Here is a 16,784-nt window from a genome sequence, read left to right as displayed (position 1 = left end):
TCTCTGTAGATTTGCCGATTGTGGACATTTCATAAAAATGAAATTCTAAAATGTGTGATCCCTGTGACTGGCATCTTTCACTGAGCATGATGTCTTCCAGATTCATTCATGTTGCAGCATGGATCCGTACTTCCTTTTCATTGCTAAGTGATATTCCATTGTGTGGTTATACCACATCTTGTATACCCATTCATGGAAATGGGCTTTTGGGTTGTTTCTTCTGGCTAGTCACACCATGCATTAGTTTTACCAGGCTGTGAACTTTATGTAGCATTCTCTACATATGTAAATGTTTTCTTTTGCGTCTGGCTTCTTATCCACGTTGCCACCAGTAGCTATGGGTTATTCATTTTTACTGCTGTATAGGATTCCTTTGTTTGGGGATACCATTTATTTTTCCACTCAGCTCCTTATGGACATTTGATTGCTTCTGATTTAAAACTATTGCTAACAAAACTCCCATGAGGTTTCCAGGAGTGTCTTTCGGTGCTTGTGGGCAAAGGTTAGGTATGTGTGAGGAATGAAACGAGGGAGTCATACGGTGCATAATTCATTTGTAGAGAATTTGGTTTTTCAAATTTAGTATATAATGCTATTTTTCTAAAGTGGTGTGTCGATGTGCACTCCCAACAGCAGCATAGTTCTCTCTTGCTCAGATCTTCCTTGACACTCGGTTTTATCAGTCCTTGAACTGCCTCCATTCCGGTGGGTCTGGCGTGCAATCTTGCTGTGGCTTCAACTTGAATTTCCCTGGTAAATGAACGGAGGTGGAACTTTTCATGTTTCCTTGGCCACTTGAACACCCATCCTTTGGGGCGGTGGTGTGCCAAGTGCCTGTCCAAATCTCTGGCCTAGCTGCATATTGGGTTGCCTGTACATTTCTGTTTTTATTTGTAAGGGCTCTTTATTCTGGATTTGAGCTCTTTAAAAATTATCAGTGTTATAAATAGCTTCCAATCCGTGTAACTGCTTTCTTACTCTCTTAATACTGTGTTTTGATAAACAGAAGTGCTTCATTTTAGGGCACTCCGACTTATCAAGCTTTTCCTAGATAGAGAACACTTACCATGTCTTGTTCAAGAAATCTTTGTCTGCACCCCGAGGTTGTGAAGAAATTTTGTATTTGTACCTTTCTGGTTCAGCGTATGATCTACTGGAATCGACTTGGGGGTCTGTGTGAGATGAGGCCAGATTTTGCTTGTATATAGTGGGACATCTGACTGGCCACCACCATAGAGGAAAAGCCACCCTCCGCCACTCTTCACAACCACATCTTTGTCACGGATACAATGTCTGGATTGGTGCGCTCTATTCCTGGATTCTCGATTCCGAGCCATTTGTCCATTTATCCGGCTCCAGTTCCACCTGCACTTGAAACATCATCGCCATCGTCTCCCTCATCATCATTTCCTTGTCACAATCAGGAGACTTACTTAGGAGTTCACCCAAGCAAGTACTCGATTTGCTACTTAATGGCTGAACTGGAGCCAGAAGTCAGGGAACCTGGCTTTACAGTACACACTTTCGAAAGGCTTTATATGGGTTGCCTGCGGAGGCACACTTTTTAAATCCCAAAGACTCAGGAGGCTGAGGTAGGAGGATCTCAAGTTCAAGGCCAGTGTGGGCAATTTAGTGAAATCCTCTCTCAAAATAAAAAGAGCGGGGGCCAGCTGAGGCCGCACATGCCTGTAATCCCAGGTACTCAAGAGGCTGGGCAGGAGGATCACGAGTTCAAAGCCAGCCTCAGCAATTTAGCAAGGCCCTAAGCAACTCAGTGAGACCCTGTCTCTAAATAAAATCCAAAACAGGGCTGGGGATGTGGCTCAGTGGTTGAGTGCCCCTAAGTTCAATCCCTGGTAAACCCCCTCCCCGCTAAAAAGGGGCCTGGGGATGTATCTCAGTGGTAAAGCACCTTGGGCTCAAACTCTATTGTTGGGGATAAAAGTTTCACGGTTTGCTTTTTTTTTTTTTGGTATCAGGGATTAAATCCAGGGGCACTCACTGAGCCACACCCCCAGCCCTTTTTGTTTGTTTGTTTTAGGTTTTTTTTGGTCTCCTACCCCTTTTAAAAAATTTGTTCTTTTTAGATACCCAACCCTTTTTTAATATTTTATTTAGAGAAAGTTGCTGAGGCTGGCTTTGAACTTGCAATCCTCCTGCCTCAGCCTCCTGAGCGGCTGGGATCACAGGAAGGCACCCACCCACCCCACCCCCACACCTGGCTACTTTACGGCTTTTAAAAATGAACCTTTCAAAGAACAAAATTTTTGTTGTTCTCACTTTGGCAGCACATATACTAAAATTGGAACGATACAGAGAAGATTTACGTAGCCCCTGAGCAAGGATGACATGCAAGTTCCTGAAGTGTTCCATATTTTTCTGAGGAACTGGGCAGACACTTCACAGAAGATAAACAGGTGATCAACAAATATATGAAAAAGTGCTCATCATCTCCAGTAACTAGGGAAATGCAAATTAAAACCACCCTAAGATTTCATCTCACTCCAATTAGAATGGCTATTACCAAGAACACAAGCAATAATAAGTGTTGGCATGGCTGTGGGGAAAAGGCACGCTCATACATTGCTGGTGGAGTTGCAAATTGGTGCAGCCACTCTGGAAAGCAGTATGGAGTTCCCTCAGAAAACCTGGAATAGACCCACCATTTGACCCAGCTATCTCACTCCTGGGTTTAGACCCAAAGGACTTAATATCAGCATACTACAGAGATACAGCCACATCAATGTTCATAACTGCACAATTCACAAGAGCTAGATGGTGGAACCAACCTCATGCCCTTCAATTGATGAACGGATAAAGAAACTGTGGTATATATACCCAAAGGAATATTATTCAGCCATAAAGAAGAATAAAATTATGGCATTTGCAGGTAAATGGATGCAGTTGGAGAATATCATGCTAAGTGAAATAAGCCAAGTCCAAAAAACCAAAGGCTGAATGTGTTCTTGATAAGAAGATGATGATATATAAGAAGCAAGAGAAGAATGGAGGAACTTTGGATCGTGTAGAGGGAAATGGGGTGGGAGGGGTGGGGGAAGGAAAGATGGTGGACTGAGACAGACATGATTACCCTACGTACATGTATGATTACATGAATGGTGTGAATCTACATTGAGTACAACCACAGAAATGAAAAGTTGTACCCCATTTGTGTACAATGAATCAAAATGCAGTCTGTAAAAATAAAATTTTTTTAAAAAAGAAGCAAAAAAAATTTTTGTCCCCACCTCAAAGTAGGTTTTGCTTGAAGTCTTGGAAACAGCGAGGTGGCCCCTGTACACGTGCAGATAACGAAGCACAGGAGCCCCAGATGGAACAGTCGCTTTCCCAGTCCAACCACAAGAGGGCGCGGGTAACAAACTCTCGAGAAGGCCCTGCCTGTCACTCATACCTACACAAAGCCCTTTGCAAAGCCAAGGTAGACCGCAGCCTAATCCAGAGTCCATGCAAGACTTTGACTAAAAGAGATAAAACAGGACTGATCTGTCTTCCTAAATATCTTCAGGGAAGACAGATTCCCCCACTCCTTGGCTAATTGGCCTCATCCTGAAAGCTCTTCAGAAGGCCCTCCTGGAGTCCCTCACCCTCCTGGGGTAAGCTAAGTGGGAACAAGGAGCAGCCTTTTGGCATCCTCACCGCAACCACTTCTGGGAGGTGCCTGCAAATATTCACAAGGTGAATAGCTATGAGGTTCTCAGTTCTTATATCGAAGAGAATGTACCCGATCGTTTCCCTTCTTCAGCAATTTACAGGTTTCCTTGATCTCTCTCCAATTTCTCTCTGCCCTTTTCAAAGAGTCAAAGTGGACTTTGCACTCCTGTCTTCTATATGGTGCTAGATTTGCTTCCTGTTCATGTACCCAACAATAGGCAATCATTCAGTAAAATAAGTTGTGTTTATCGACTTGATAACACAAATCACACAGAACAAAGACAAGGCGAAGCAATGTAGAACATGCTTAATATTTTAAGTCTAAGAAAGGTAAGGCAACACTGCCTCTCAGTTTTGATTAACACTGTTAAACTTGGATGTTTGTGGACAAAATCTAGAAGGCAACATGAAGAAAAGAAACAATTGGGGGCTTGGGAGAATGAGGCAGAAGGATCTCAAGTTTTGAGGCCAGCCTCAGCAATTTAGTAAGATCCTGTCTCAAAATAAAAATTTAAAAGGGCTGGGGATGTAGCTTGGTGGCAGAACACCTCTGGATACAATGTCCAGTACACACACACACACACACACACAAAGAGAAATAGAAAGAAGAAAAGAAAGAAAGAAAGAAAGAAAGAAAGAAAGAAAGAAAGAAAGAAAGAAAGGAAGAACTTTTAAAAATGGAAAAATGAATAAAATCTTTTATGGGTCAGTTATGGGGCATGCAGTACTTGTAAGATCAGGGACGGATACTACAAGGAAGACAAATTCAGACACAGGCCCTGATGTTCAGAAAAATAATCACTGACATAAGTGCTTACTATGTCCTGGGCACTATTATCATCCTTACTATATCAATTAAGAAAGCGAGGAACAAAGAAGTTAGCTAGCTTATCCAAGGTCATACAGGATAAAAACAGAATCAGAATTTGAACTCAGCCACTCCAATGTGCTGAACCACACTGTCTCTCAGGATGGCCTAATGAGATAAAAAGAGATAAGAGATGTTTAAACAATCAACAAATTTATTGAGCACCTACTATATGTCAGGTGCCAAAGCAGGTACTAGGAATACATTGATAAGTAAGACAGCACAGTCCCTGACCCCAAGGAGTGCACAGTCTATAGATACAGCATTATGGGAGATCAGAAGAGAAAAAGAGAAGAGTGCCCACCTTTGAGGATATTTAAGAAAGAATCATCTCTCTATACTTTGTATTCCCTTCCAAGCAAAGCATCAGTCTTGTGGAGAGAGAGGATTGAAGAGGAGGGAACACTAATACCTCAAAAGAAAAGTACTAAGACGTGGCATCAATTCATCCAGCAAATATTTGGAGATCAGGCAAGCAGATGGCAATAGAGATTTAAGGTCCCTGTCTATCCGAGACTCTTGTCCCTTTTATTAAAATGATCCTTGAGCATTAAATGCCAAGCTAGACCTTGGAAATACAACTGCAAATAAGGCATGCGCCTGCCCTCCAGGATTTTATAGTTGAATGGGGCAAGCAGGCAGTGAAACAAGAAATTTCAGTACTATATGCCAAGACCAGAGGTTGAAAGAAACAGAAGGAGATGAGGCACTACGCAGACTGGGACCAGACAACAAAGTGACATCTATACTCAGCAATGACCTAGGATAAACTGGAGTTAGGGTGTGAGGTGGGGCGTGTGATCTATGCTGAGGGAACAGCTTGTACAAAGTTCCGGAAATGAGAGAAAGCTAGGGTTGCAGTGACGTCCTGGTTGACAGAGAGGTGCCAATTAATGCCATTAAATTGCTGACTAAGTTGCTAAATTCCTTTATTGCTCATTCCCGAGTTCAAGAAGGGTTCTAGGCATGGGATTGATGTAAGGCCAAATTGAAACAGACTCTTCTCCGACTCATTACCCCAGAGCTCCAGCCTAACTAGTCCATCTGAGCCCACCTTTGGGCTCAACATTTTGCTACTGATGTTTGTATCTTCTTTTGTCTTTCATTAATTCATTCAGCCTGTCGGTCAGCAAGTCCTGTATTACACTCCAGAAGAAAAAGAAAGTTCCACCTGGCTCCCCCAAGAAAGCCTGGGTAAACAGTGCCCTCCACACCTCTGAATCCCACGTGGAATGTGGTTCAGTGCTTTTACATCACGGTACCATTTTCGATGTACTAAACAGACTAAAAGAAAATGTATTCATTAGATGTCATAATTACGATCTCAACCCACATCTCCACATCCTCTAATCCCTACAGCTCTTGGTGCCCATGAGGGCACTTCTCCCTCATTCTCAGACTGTCGGTTGTAACTGTCAAGGACCAGCACAGATAAAGTATAACTTCCTGGGTTAAAAGCAGAAGCTTTGAGAGCAGGGTAGTCGGGGTGGAATCCTCTTATTAGCTTTATGATATTGAGCAAGTCATTCAACTCTTGGCACCCTCAGTTTGCTTCAGCGGTAGAATGAGACTAAGAGCAGCTCCTTCATTGGAGTTTGTTGAATGAATGTCACTGGCTGAGTTAAGAATAGAAAATAAGACTGTTTATGTAAGGAGACTGTCATGTCGCTTGGAGTATAAACTGGACTCAATGAATGGCAGGTGAAGGAGACCTATGAAGACCATGATGTCGATGATGCTGATACAGGAAGGCAGGTCGCGGGTTCTGTAAGTCACTGGCGGGAGTCACAGCAACCTCTGCCTATTCCAGAGGCAGGCCCTGAACAGGACACGTGTAAGAGATCCGAGTCTCTAGAGACTCGGCCCACGCCCCAACCTCCGCTGGGAGTGCCAGCCTGCGTCACTCACCCGGCTAGCCGGCTCCTCCGGGGCGGGACGACACATGGTGGGAACGTGAGGGGGCGTGGTCGGATCCGGCGCCTCTAGACCAATCACACGGCGAGAGGCGCCCAGCCAATGACGGAGGGGCTTCAGGGCCCTGAGGGCGGGGCCACGGAGAGGAGCGGCGGAGTCATAGGTCACTGGGCGGGCACTGGGCGGGCTCTGGGCGGGGCCCGAAGCTCCGACAGGGGCGGAGCAGCGGCCACCAGCGCAGTCGGGGCAGTGATGGCGGCGGCTGTGGTGACGGCGGCAGCGACGGTCCCAATGCCGGCGACCAGCGCGGACGGTGCCTCCTCAGTGCACTGGTTCCGCAAAGGGCTGCGGCTCCACGACAACCCGGCGCTGCTGGCGGCCGTGCGCGGGGCGCGCTGCGTGCGCTGCGTTTACATCCTCGACCCCTGGTTCGCGGCCTCCTCCTCAGTGGGGATCAACCGATGGAGGTAAGGTGGCCCGGTGCGCTCGCGGGGCCAGGGGATGGAGTCTATCCCTCCCGGCCCGGGGGAAGCGGGGCAGGGAGCCCGAGCGGGCTCTCTAGAGGCGAGAAGCCGGGACCTGGGAATAATTGGCCACCGAACTCCCGCCCGCGGTGGTCCAGGACTCCCCCTCCGACACAGCGCTTTCGCTCTGCGTGTCATTCCCTCCGAGCCCCACAACATGCCTGCGGGACAGACATCGCGGTCCCCATTGTTCAGGTGAGACCCTTGAGCCCTGGAGACGCAGAGTTGACCGGCTCAAGGACTTGCAGCCAGTGAGTGGCGGAACGGGGACTTAGGGGTGTGCTCTGGGAGGGACCGAAGGCAGCGATGTGGTGTGAGGGCAGGGACGGGTTTTCTGCTGTCATTCCTGAAGTGAAGAGCTTATTGTTGGGCTGCTGAAGGTCATCCCTGAGCGTCTGGTTTGTTTGAATCCACTCTTCCACCCAGACAGACCTGCTTTGGAGGTGTCTAGGGATCTTGGCCTATAGCAGGGTCTTCTTCCCTATATTATAGATAAAGGACCCCAAACTATCTTCAGGTAGAGGCAGCTAGTGTCCTGAGCTCCAGAGCAATATTTAACCCATTTTAGAAAATCCTTTCAACAGCTTTGACCTTGCTAGACAATATTTTTTTTTTTAAAGAAACCAAATTATCACCCTCTTCCTCCTTTTCTCTTAAGATGATTTAGAGGATAGTTGAGCAACTATAGATTAGATTCTGATGAACTGATGTGACAAGGATAAGGAGCAAGAGAGCCATGATATCAAGGGCCTCTCTTGATGACTGAGGAAATGAGTTCTGTCCCAGAATCATGGGAAAAGATTATCAGGTATTGGTGTGTTTTCTCTGTAAACCTGTATTCAGAAGCAGAGAGTTTGGATACATTGTGTACCCATCACTCACTAAAAGGCCCTGCAGCAGTGGTTCGGTTTGTTTGCATTTTTCCAAGGGATGTTTACTCGTGGCCTCATTGCACAGATGGACAGGGTTTGTATTCCCAGGATACAGTGGTTCTCAGCACACCATTCTTTCCTCTCTAAGGCTTGTGCCCTGCTAGGAGAGCGAGTGCCCCTAGCAGTGGATCTATTAAATGCCCCCTCCTGCCCCATTTATATAGAGGGAACAACTAAAGATAGTCCTGTGGAGAGCCTGCCCACACTGTTTTCAGGCTGCTCTATTGCTCTGTCTTGCTCCAGTTTCTATAGATAGGAGGTTGGGTTTGACAAACATCCTCAAATGACTATCTGTAGCGTGGACATTAAACCAAGCCTCAGACTTTGTCCCTCTCCTTTTGGCAGAGTGCCAGTCTGAGCAGAGTAAATAGAACCAGCTACCTGCTTACATTGTTATATTATCATGAAGGTGTTTCTCTTTTATGGGGCTTAGGGGGACATTACCTGCCCCTTGGTGGTGGTGGAGATTAAAATTGAACAACAAAAACTCTGTTGCTGATTAAATTTGAATTTACTAGGAACTAGGTGATTATGAATTTTTGTGGATCACCCTCCTGTGTTTGTCCTTTCAAGAGAGTGAAGAAGAAAAGGAATGTGACAGTTCAGATGCCTGAGTTAAATCCTGAAGACACAGGCCACCTGTGACTAATATAATATCTAGTAATATAGATATTCATTGAGTGATTATTTGGTAAGTGCCTACTATTGCCAGGCACTGATATAGATGCCACTAGGGGTTCAGTGGTGAACAGGCAGATGCACACCTCTGTGCTCCCAAGGCCCATCGAGCCTACGTTGTAGTGGAGAAAGACAAGTATGCAGTCATAATTTCAGAAAACTAAGTGCCATGAAAAAATAAGGAGGGCAGGACAGACAAGCAGTGGTTCTCAATTTCAGCTGCACCTTGGACTCACCTAAGGATCTTTAAAACATGCCTGGGCCCTCCTCCAAATCTGATTGAATTGTTCTGGCCTAGAAATTGGGGTTTTTAAAGTGATTGCAACAAAGCTTGAGAAGCCCTGGACTGGAGAGCCTCAGGCCCGAGCCAGGCAGCCCGCAGAGTGTGTTGCTGCAGTGCACTGGCAGGAAGTCTAATTAGCACTGGCAGCAGAAGAAAGAGGGGAGATACAGGAACACACCGACTGTGGTACCTGCTCCTAGGCCAGCCCCGCCAGTCGCCTGTGCCTGTGGATTGAGGGCAGAGCTGCACTGTTGTGTGCACAGGTGGAGGTGGAGGGGAGTGCTGGCTCCAGCCAGCTGTGCCTCTGCATAGCTGCAGTCTTCTGGGGTGATCTTCTGCTGGCTCTTTCTGGATTCCGGGAGTGGTCTGGGAAGATCATGCTGCAGTGTACCCTCCTTGCTCCCAATTGCTTGAGTTGCTGTCTCCGAAAAAGCCTTTCTAGGAAGGGTGGGGTCCAGCAATAAGAAGGGGGAATGAATCGAGGTCTGCCATCTCTGTTTCCTTCCCGCACACCCTACATACTGACTCCTACACAGCATTTTTCTGCAGATGGAATCAGATTAAAATAACCATGGATGACGCTCTAAAAGTAAAAGGGAACAGAGAAAGGCAATCAAGAAATATGTGTGTTTCTTGGCAGAGGAGGCCAGCATACTCCTTTTCTTGGTGTTAGTAGGAAGTCTGTAGCTACATGAAACTCAGGAATTTTTTTCCAAGCACCAGTTGGCCGAGCCCTTTACCATATCCCCAACCCTTCCTTGCCCCAGTTTGCTACATCTGGAAGAAGGCACAACAGCAAGAAATGACACAAAAGGAAGATGTGAGCAATATCTAGATTTTACTCAGAATAGGCCCTTGCAGTTTTTAATTACCTTTTTCTCCCTGCTGCAATGAGATAGAGGTTGGCAATGATTCTCCTCACTCTTTATTTAAATCATTTTGTCCCTGGCTCTGTGCTGTGCCTCTTTTGGGAGCTTCCGGTACAGAGGGAGTTGGTAGAAATAAAATATGCTCTCTCTCAGCCCATTTCTCTCAGAATTAGTAATGAGGCAAACTGGGGACTCCTCAGATGCCTTGAGAACCAGAATCTCTTCGTGAGTGCTGGGAGCTGAGTGCTCTTGGTACTGTAGGAAGTAGGTGGTTCCCCCTTGGAACTGGTGTGCAAGAGAGGGTTGAGGACTATAGTCTGCTGGTGGGAAAACGTGCATTTCTCTGAGCAGCTCACACTGACACCTGAGCAAGGGACTTTGTTGTTCTGCTGCTAAGGACATATTTCTGTTTCCTCAAGAGGGATGAAAGAATTGATATATTTTCATCCAGATGATACTTAGATTTCAGTCCTTGCTGTGGATTATGGGTTTAGGTTATTCTTTTCCCTAGGGCTTAAGCTCTCTTAATTACTTAGGAGAAATTGATTTCTATTAATATCCTATGTAGCCAGTATGTGCCAGCTAATGGTATCATCATTATGGTTAGAAAACTTTGGTTCAAAAGAGAGGAACTTGGTCAAAGGGGCTCTGGACCCAGAAGAAGAATTCACTATCATCCTCCCCCCACCCCATTAACAAAAAGAAAAACTACTTCTGGACACAGAATCTGCTGTCCCTAGAGAAGTCGCTCCTAAATATAAATACTTAACCAAAGAATCTGCCTGTTTTATTCTAAAGGGCCAGCCTCATGGAGGCACTGAATTACAGAGTCCTCTGTATTTTTGGAAATCCCAATTTGGTTTTCTCCAGTTCTGTCTGCCTCAGGCTCTAGAGGACTTACGTAACGCAGTTCAGTTGCACGTGTTGCCTAATCCAAAGGGTGAGCTCTACCTCTCGCGCAGGATTGTGTGCTCTGAATTTTGGCCATGTGAACTCAACTGGGAGTTGCCAAGGGTGGGGTGCCAGCCCCCAACACCACCACCTCCACTGCCCAGGGCTGGTTTCCTTTGGAGTAAAGACAAGCTGGCTGTGCGTGGAGGAGGAGGGGCTGAGAGCACCCAGAGGCCTGGGGTCCTCTTGGTGAAAGAAGCTCACACCTGTCCCTGCCAGCATTTGCCCAGTGGCAGCACTGAACCAGGGCCTTTGGTACAATGCAAAGTGTCATCTGGCAAGCCTGAAAGGTAGTGCTGTAGTGGTGGCCTCCCTTTCTCTGGCTGCCTGGAGGCTGGGGCTGCTGGGGTCCTCCTCATGTCCCTTGGCTCCTGTGAAGTCATCCGGAGCCCTCCCTGTCCAGAGGGTCCCGGCAGGGCTTCCCTGAGGGGGTAGTTGGAAGTAGAGCGTTTCTCCAGGCTCAGAGAAGAGGCAGAAACCAGGGTCTCTGAGAGAATGCTCAACAGAAATGAATTCAAAGGAAGGAAAGGCAACTTGTAAACTAAAACTCGAAGTCAAGCCCATTTTCTAAGGTAGTGCTTCAGAAACCCTAATGCGCAAATGAATTTCCAGTGCTCTTGCTAAAATGCAGATTCCGACTGCGGAGGTCTGGGATGGAGCCTGCTATTCTGCATTGCAGCAAGCTCCTGGGTGATTCACAGCCAGCTTTGAGCCTCAGTCCACACTCCGAGGAGCGAAGAGTTGGCCTTTGAGTTGGGCTGTGGTGCTCCCTCATGGCAGAGCCCTGGGTGGCGCTCCTTCATTGCTCACTGCTCAGAAGCACTGGAGCTTGGTGGTTAAGAACACACACACTGAGCCAGGCAGATGGCCTGGGTTCAAATTCTGGCCGATTACTAGGTATTGATTTTAGGCAAGTTAATCTTTCTGTGCCTCAGTTTCCTCTTCTATAAAGTGGGAATAAAAGTACTTCACTGGACATAGTGGTGCACGCCTGTAATCCCAGCAGCTTGGGAGGCTGAGACAGGAGGATCCCGAGTTCAGAGCCAGCCTCAGCAACAACAAAGCGCTAAGCAACTCAGTGAGACCCTGTCTCTAAATAAAACACAAAAATAGGGCTGGGGATATGGCTCAGTGGTCTGGTGCTCCTGAGTTCAATACCCGGTACCACCTTCCCAGAAAAATTTTAAAAGTACTTCTTCATGGGGTTGTTTGAGAATTAATGAGACCATGTGTGTAAAACAGTAGAATAGTGCCTGGTTCGTTGAAAAGCTCATCCATCGTTGCCGATATCACCATTATCACTGTTTTGTTGCTGGGTTCAGAGTTGTGCCTTCTGCTTCCTGCCTTGGCTATCAGCATCTCTTGTCAAAGAAGAAAAGGGCTCTCTGTTCTTTGGAGATGCTGCAGGAAGCTCTCCTTTTAGTAAATGAGACCTAAAAATAAAGTGTTGTAGAAGGCAGATTGCAACGTGTTCTGGAACCTAGATTTCATGTGCATTTCAGTCTTATTTATAGCTTCAAATTGAAGTCCTTTGCAGCCTAGTGGACTGTGAAGGAAGAGACCCCCCGCCAAGTGCCTCACAGGGACATTCGTGGGAGCCTCAGATGGAGGACCCTCTGTCCTGGGGTTGTGGAATTTAAATATTTAAATCACCACTTCTCTCCAGGCACTCTGTCTGTGGTTCAGTGGCTGCGTGCATTTGCGTGGCTCTCTGGTTATTTTCCTTGAGTAGCGAGACCTGGGAGAGGCCAATACAAGGGTGTCACTCTCACTCCGTCACTATCACTCACAGATCACTTATCATTCAGAGGGTATCAGTTTTTTAAAAACGGAAATTCACAGAGGCGAAGCCCTGGTGTACATGCAACAGCGTTCAGCCTGGCGGAGTCCCCGTGCCAGCGCCTCAGAGAGCCCCCTCCTGCTCTTTAGCTAACGCGATGTTTTGGGCTGGGCCCAGGGCTCAGCTCTTGCTGGAATGTGGGCCTGCAGCATTGGCCATGGGATTGTGTCATGTTGTGTACGTCAGAGGCAGCAGCGGGGGCTGGCTTAGGTTAGCTGGGAATAGTCCCTGTCTCTGTAATCCTCCAGCAGTCAGGGAATGCGATGTGCTGCAGGGGAGGCACAGGGTTTCATTGTGTTCAAAATAAGCTCTGGTGACTCTTATTGTTGACAGAGACAAAGGATGGTGAGGATGAGTGGCAGATGCCAGGAGGGAGATAGCAGCCTCCTTGGGTGTCCATGACATGTGCAGGTTGACCTGTCAAGGCTGGGGGCAGATAAGTGTGGCAGTGAATTCCTCTGTGAGGCTGTGTCCACCCAGAGAGAGGTTCATCAGGAGCTGCAGAATCTCAGCCGAGGAACAGTGCTGACCCGCCACTAGCAGGTTTAGAAATGGGACACAGAGGAGAAAACATGGGTTTAAGAGTCTAACTGAGCTGGGCGCAGTTGCGCACCCCTGTCATTCCAGCGGCTTGGTGGCTGAGGCATGAGGATCATGAGTTCAAGGTCAGCCTCTGCAGCTTAGCAAGGCCCTAAGCAATTCAGTAAGACCCTGTCTCTAAATAAAACGTAAAAAGGGACTGGAGATGTGACTCAGTGGTTAAGTGCCCCTGGGTTCAACCCCTGGTACCAAAAAAAAAAAAAAAAAAGAAAGAAATTCGACTGACCTAGATTTCTATGCTAACTCTGTCACATACTAGCTACGATCTTAGGTAAACAATCAACCTCTCCGTCTCAATTTTCTCATCGATAAAATGGGGATAGTACAATTGAATTTGAGAGAATTAAGTGAGGAAATGCTCTTAAGAAAGCATGACAGATTCATAATCAAACTGATTACCTTGGCTGCCTCTGGGGAGGGAAGTAGGGTGGACACTTTTTACTGTGTACCCCCCATTTTGTCACTGGGTTTTGACCCACATTCATAGTTATATGGTTAAGGTATTAATTTAAAAATAAAGCCAAAAGCACTCAGCACAAGTCACTTTCCCTTTCCCCTGGTGACCCAGGTGTCCTGCAAGGCTCTGGAGTATTTGCAGCCCCCACACTGTTGTGCACACGCCCACTCAGGTGAAGATATCTGTACAGAAGTACCTTTTTTTTTTTTTTTTTTGGACAGAGGAGTGACCCCAGAGCCCTTTACTATGGAGCTGCATCCCCAGCCCTTTTTATTTTTCATTTTGAGACAGAGCCCCACTGCGTGGCTCACACTGGCCTCAAACTTGTGATCCTGACTCAGCCTCCCAAGTTACTGGAATTGCAGGTGTGCCCCATTGCACCCACTCCACAAGACCCTGGCCCTCTTAGGATGAGAACCTGGTGGCCAGAGGCCTGGAGAATGAGCCACTTGAGAACAAAGCTCTGGGGACAGAGGACCTAGCCTCGGCTGGTGTGGGGTTGTGGCAGTAGAAATATATACAGGTCAAAGCACAAATGCAGAGGGACAAGGAGCTGGTTGGACAGAGTGAGTGGGATTTTCCAGGGCTTTGATGATCTGTTTCTCTGTTAATGGGACCTCACTGCTTCTGTGCCACAGTGTCACAGTGTTCTCAGGTGGCTTTCTTACCAGTGCTCCCATTTGACTTTCACAACAACCCTGAGCGGCGCCCAAGGCTGCAAGGGAACAGAGGACGTTGCGGACACAGCAGCCCAGCAGCTGGAACAGCTCACACGCAGGCCACGGTTTCCTTGTGCTGGCCCGTGCCAACCGTCCCCTCACACTGGTTACTTTCCTTAGCAATTCTGTGGGTGCTACATCTCTGCAGGTCTCCAGGTGCTGACATTAATTCCATGTTACAGACGAGAAAACAAGCTAAGGAGGTGAAGTAACTGCCTGAGGTCACATGGCCAGATTTCCCCGAGGCAGCACTGACCCCCTCCATCGCTCCTGGGCTAGAGCCCAGGCCCCTACTGTTCTGGGGTGTGACACGAACAGCGGGCCAGTTTCTCCCTGCCTGGTTGGGAAAGAGCTCTTCTTGTTTATGTTGTCACTAACAAGACCTGTGTGGACTCCTCAGGTTCCTCCTGCAGTCGCTGGAAGATCTGGACACGAGTTTAAGGAAACTGAACTCCCGCCTGTTTGTAGTCCGGGGACAGCCAGCCGACGTGTTCCCAAGGCTATTCAAGGTGAGCATGTGGGCCCCTGAGAAGACAGGGAGCGTCTGCTCCTGGGGGTTCCCCGGCAGCTCCGTGAGATGTTAGTCTGACCGAGGACATGGGAATGCTGGGCGGGTCTGGCCCTCAAATGGTTGCCGGGGCAATTGGAAGCCAAGGCAGCTGGGCAGCCACCAGCCGAATGGAAACCATGTTAAGGAAACAATTCCGTGAAACTAGTGTCTTGTTGGAAGGGTCCCAGCTCAGCCCAGACATGCGATGTGGTCAGCCATTCCGCCCCGGATGCCACTGGCTTCCTCAGATGTTTTCTTGGCTCGAGCCAGGAAGATTTATTGGAGTCCTTCTACGCCAGGACTCCGAGGGCAGGGCTTCCTGTCTAGCGAGCAGTGCTGCCCATTTGGCTTTGACTCCACTTGTTGGGGGAAAAGTCAGCCTGAGGGAGCGTCACTGTCTCCCCTGGGTAGGCAGCGGATGAAGTCTTCACGTGGGTGCCACACGCTTCAGGTCGTGATGTCAGGGCGAGCCTGCTTTCCCCCCAGCGCCTTTAAAAACCGCAATTTAAGACCCACGTTGAAGCAAAAGTATTCGTGGGCAGAGGGCTCTCGGAAGACTGCCTTCATCTTCAGCGGCACATGTTGCTATGTCCCTTCCACCCCAACCAGCTTCAGAAGTGGGTCATCGCTCACTTCATCTCCCCGCACCCCACCCCACGTAATTACGCACACACACGCACAGATCCCTCAGGACTAGTAGTTGCTGGCATTCCCTGAGGGCCGACTGAGTCCAGCACCGTTCCCAACGCTCAATGCATGACCTCACCCCTCACGGCAGCCCTGAGAGGCAGGTGCTGTATATCCCAGTTTCATAAGGGAGGAAACAGTAATTTGCCCACAGTCAGAAGCTAACACGATTCCAGAGCTCTTGTGTACCCACCAAACCCTGTAAATACCTGGGGCTAGGGGTGGAGCTAAACGATAGAACAGTTGCCTAGTAAACTTGAGACCTTGGGTTCCATCTCCAGCACTGAAAGAAAAATTGCCTGTCTTATCCCTCCACATTGTTCCTTTCTCCCCCAGCAACGCAGGCCAACCCAGTTACAGCCCAGAGATACAGACTGATCACTCAGTCATTCATTGTGTATTTATTGAGCTACTACTATGTACTAGGCCCCATGCTACATAGTAGGGTAACAGGATGAAAGGACAGCATGGTTTCTGTTTTGAGAGTTCACACTATAATGGGAGAAACTGGCAATAATGGGTCATTTCACTGCTGTATGTTAAATACTATAATGAAAATAGTACAAGGTACAGGAGATCTTATTGAAGGAAGGGGGTGTCATTTAATAATAATAGTACTCTTATAATTCAAAGGATTGTCATGAGTATTTAATGATGTAATCTGTATGACTGCTTGGCATAGTACCTGGCTTATAGGAAGTGCTCAATAAATGTTTAGTGTTTTTATCCTGGATGAAGGATAACCCACCCTACTAAGGACCCACTCCCCCAGGCAGGACTGAGTCAGGATCATGCCGGGCCAGGAGAGTTGCTCCTGAGGTTCATAGCTTTAAGGAACCAGCAACACAGACTTTGGTTGAAATGTGTTCTTCTTGTGTTAGTCACATGCTCTAGGGCTTTCTGTGGGTTGTCTGTATAGCCTTTTGGCAGGCCAGCTTTCTCCTGTTGTTGCTAGGAGACAGAGAAATTCCTAGCAGCAGAGACTGAAGACTTAAAAGAACTCCCTTCTCAGCCTGGGCCCCTCTGCTCTGTTTTCTCTGACCTCTGGACTAAGGATCGCTCCTCCTTCTCCAACTCTGGGAACTGGAGCCTCTTAGCTCTGTTTGCTGCTGGCCTCAGGAGTGTTGCTATGGAAACCGTTAAGACACTTCACATAGCACAAGTCTTCCAAGAAAACTAGGCCACAAGTTTGCAGGCTGTGAGGAGCTGTGGGAGGTGGCGATTCTGTCTCCCACTTCTC

The 16,784-nt window shown here is 47.7% G+C and overlaps 1 protein-coding gene across 1 annotated transcript in view; it reads left to right on the top strand.

The window, feature by feature from the left end:
* The first annotated feature begins 6,674 nt into the window (after positions 1-6,674).
* CRY2 (cryptochrome circadian regulator 2) overlaps positions 6,675-16,784 on the top strand; it is a 32,454-nt gene continuing 22,344 nt past the window's right edge. Inside the window, exons 1-2 of the mRNA XM_079103031.1 lie at positions 6,675-6,921; positions 14,708-14,816. Of these exons, the coding sequence (XP_078959157.1) occupies positions 6,707-6,921; positions 14,708-14,816 (324 nt within the window). The 5' untranslated portion in view covers positions 6,675-6,706. The remainder of the gene's footprint in view (positions 6,922-14,707; positions 14,817-16,784) is intronic.

Source organism: Sciurus vulgaris (assembly GCF_902686455.1).
Source record: "Sciurus vulgaris genome assembly, chromosome: 11".
NCBI classification, from domain to species: domain Eukaryota; kingdom Metazoa; phylum Chordata; class Mammalia; order Rodentia; family Sciuridae; genus Sciurus; species Sciurus vulgaris.
This window is presented reverse-complemented; position numbering and strand designations above follow the sequence as displayed.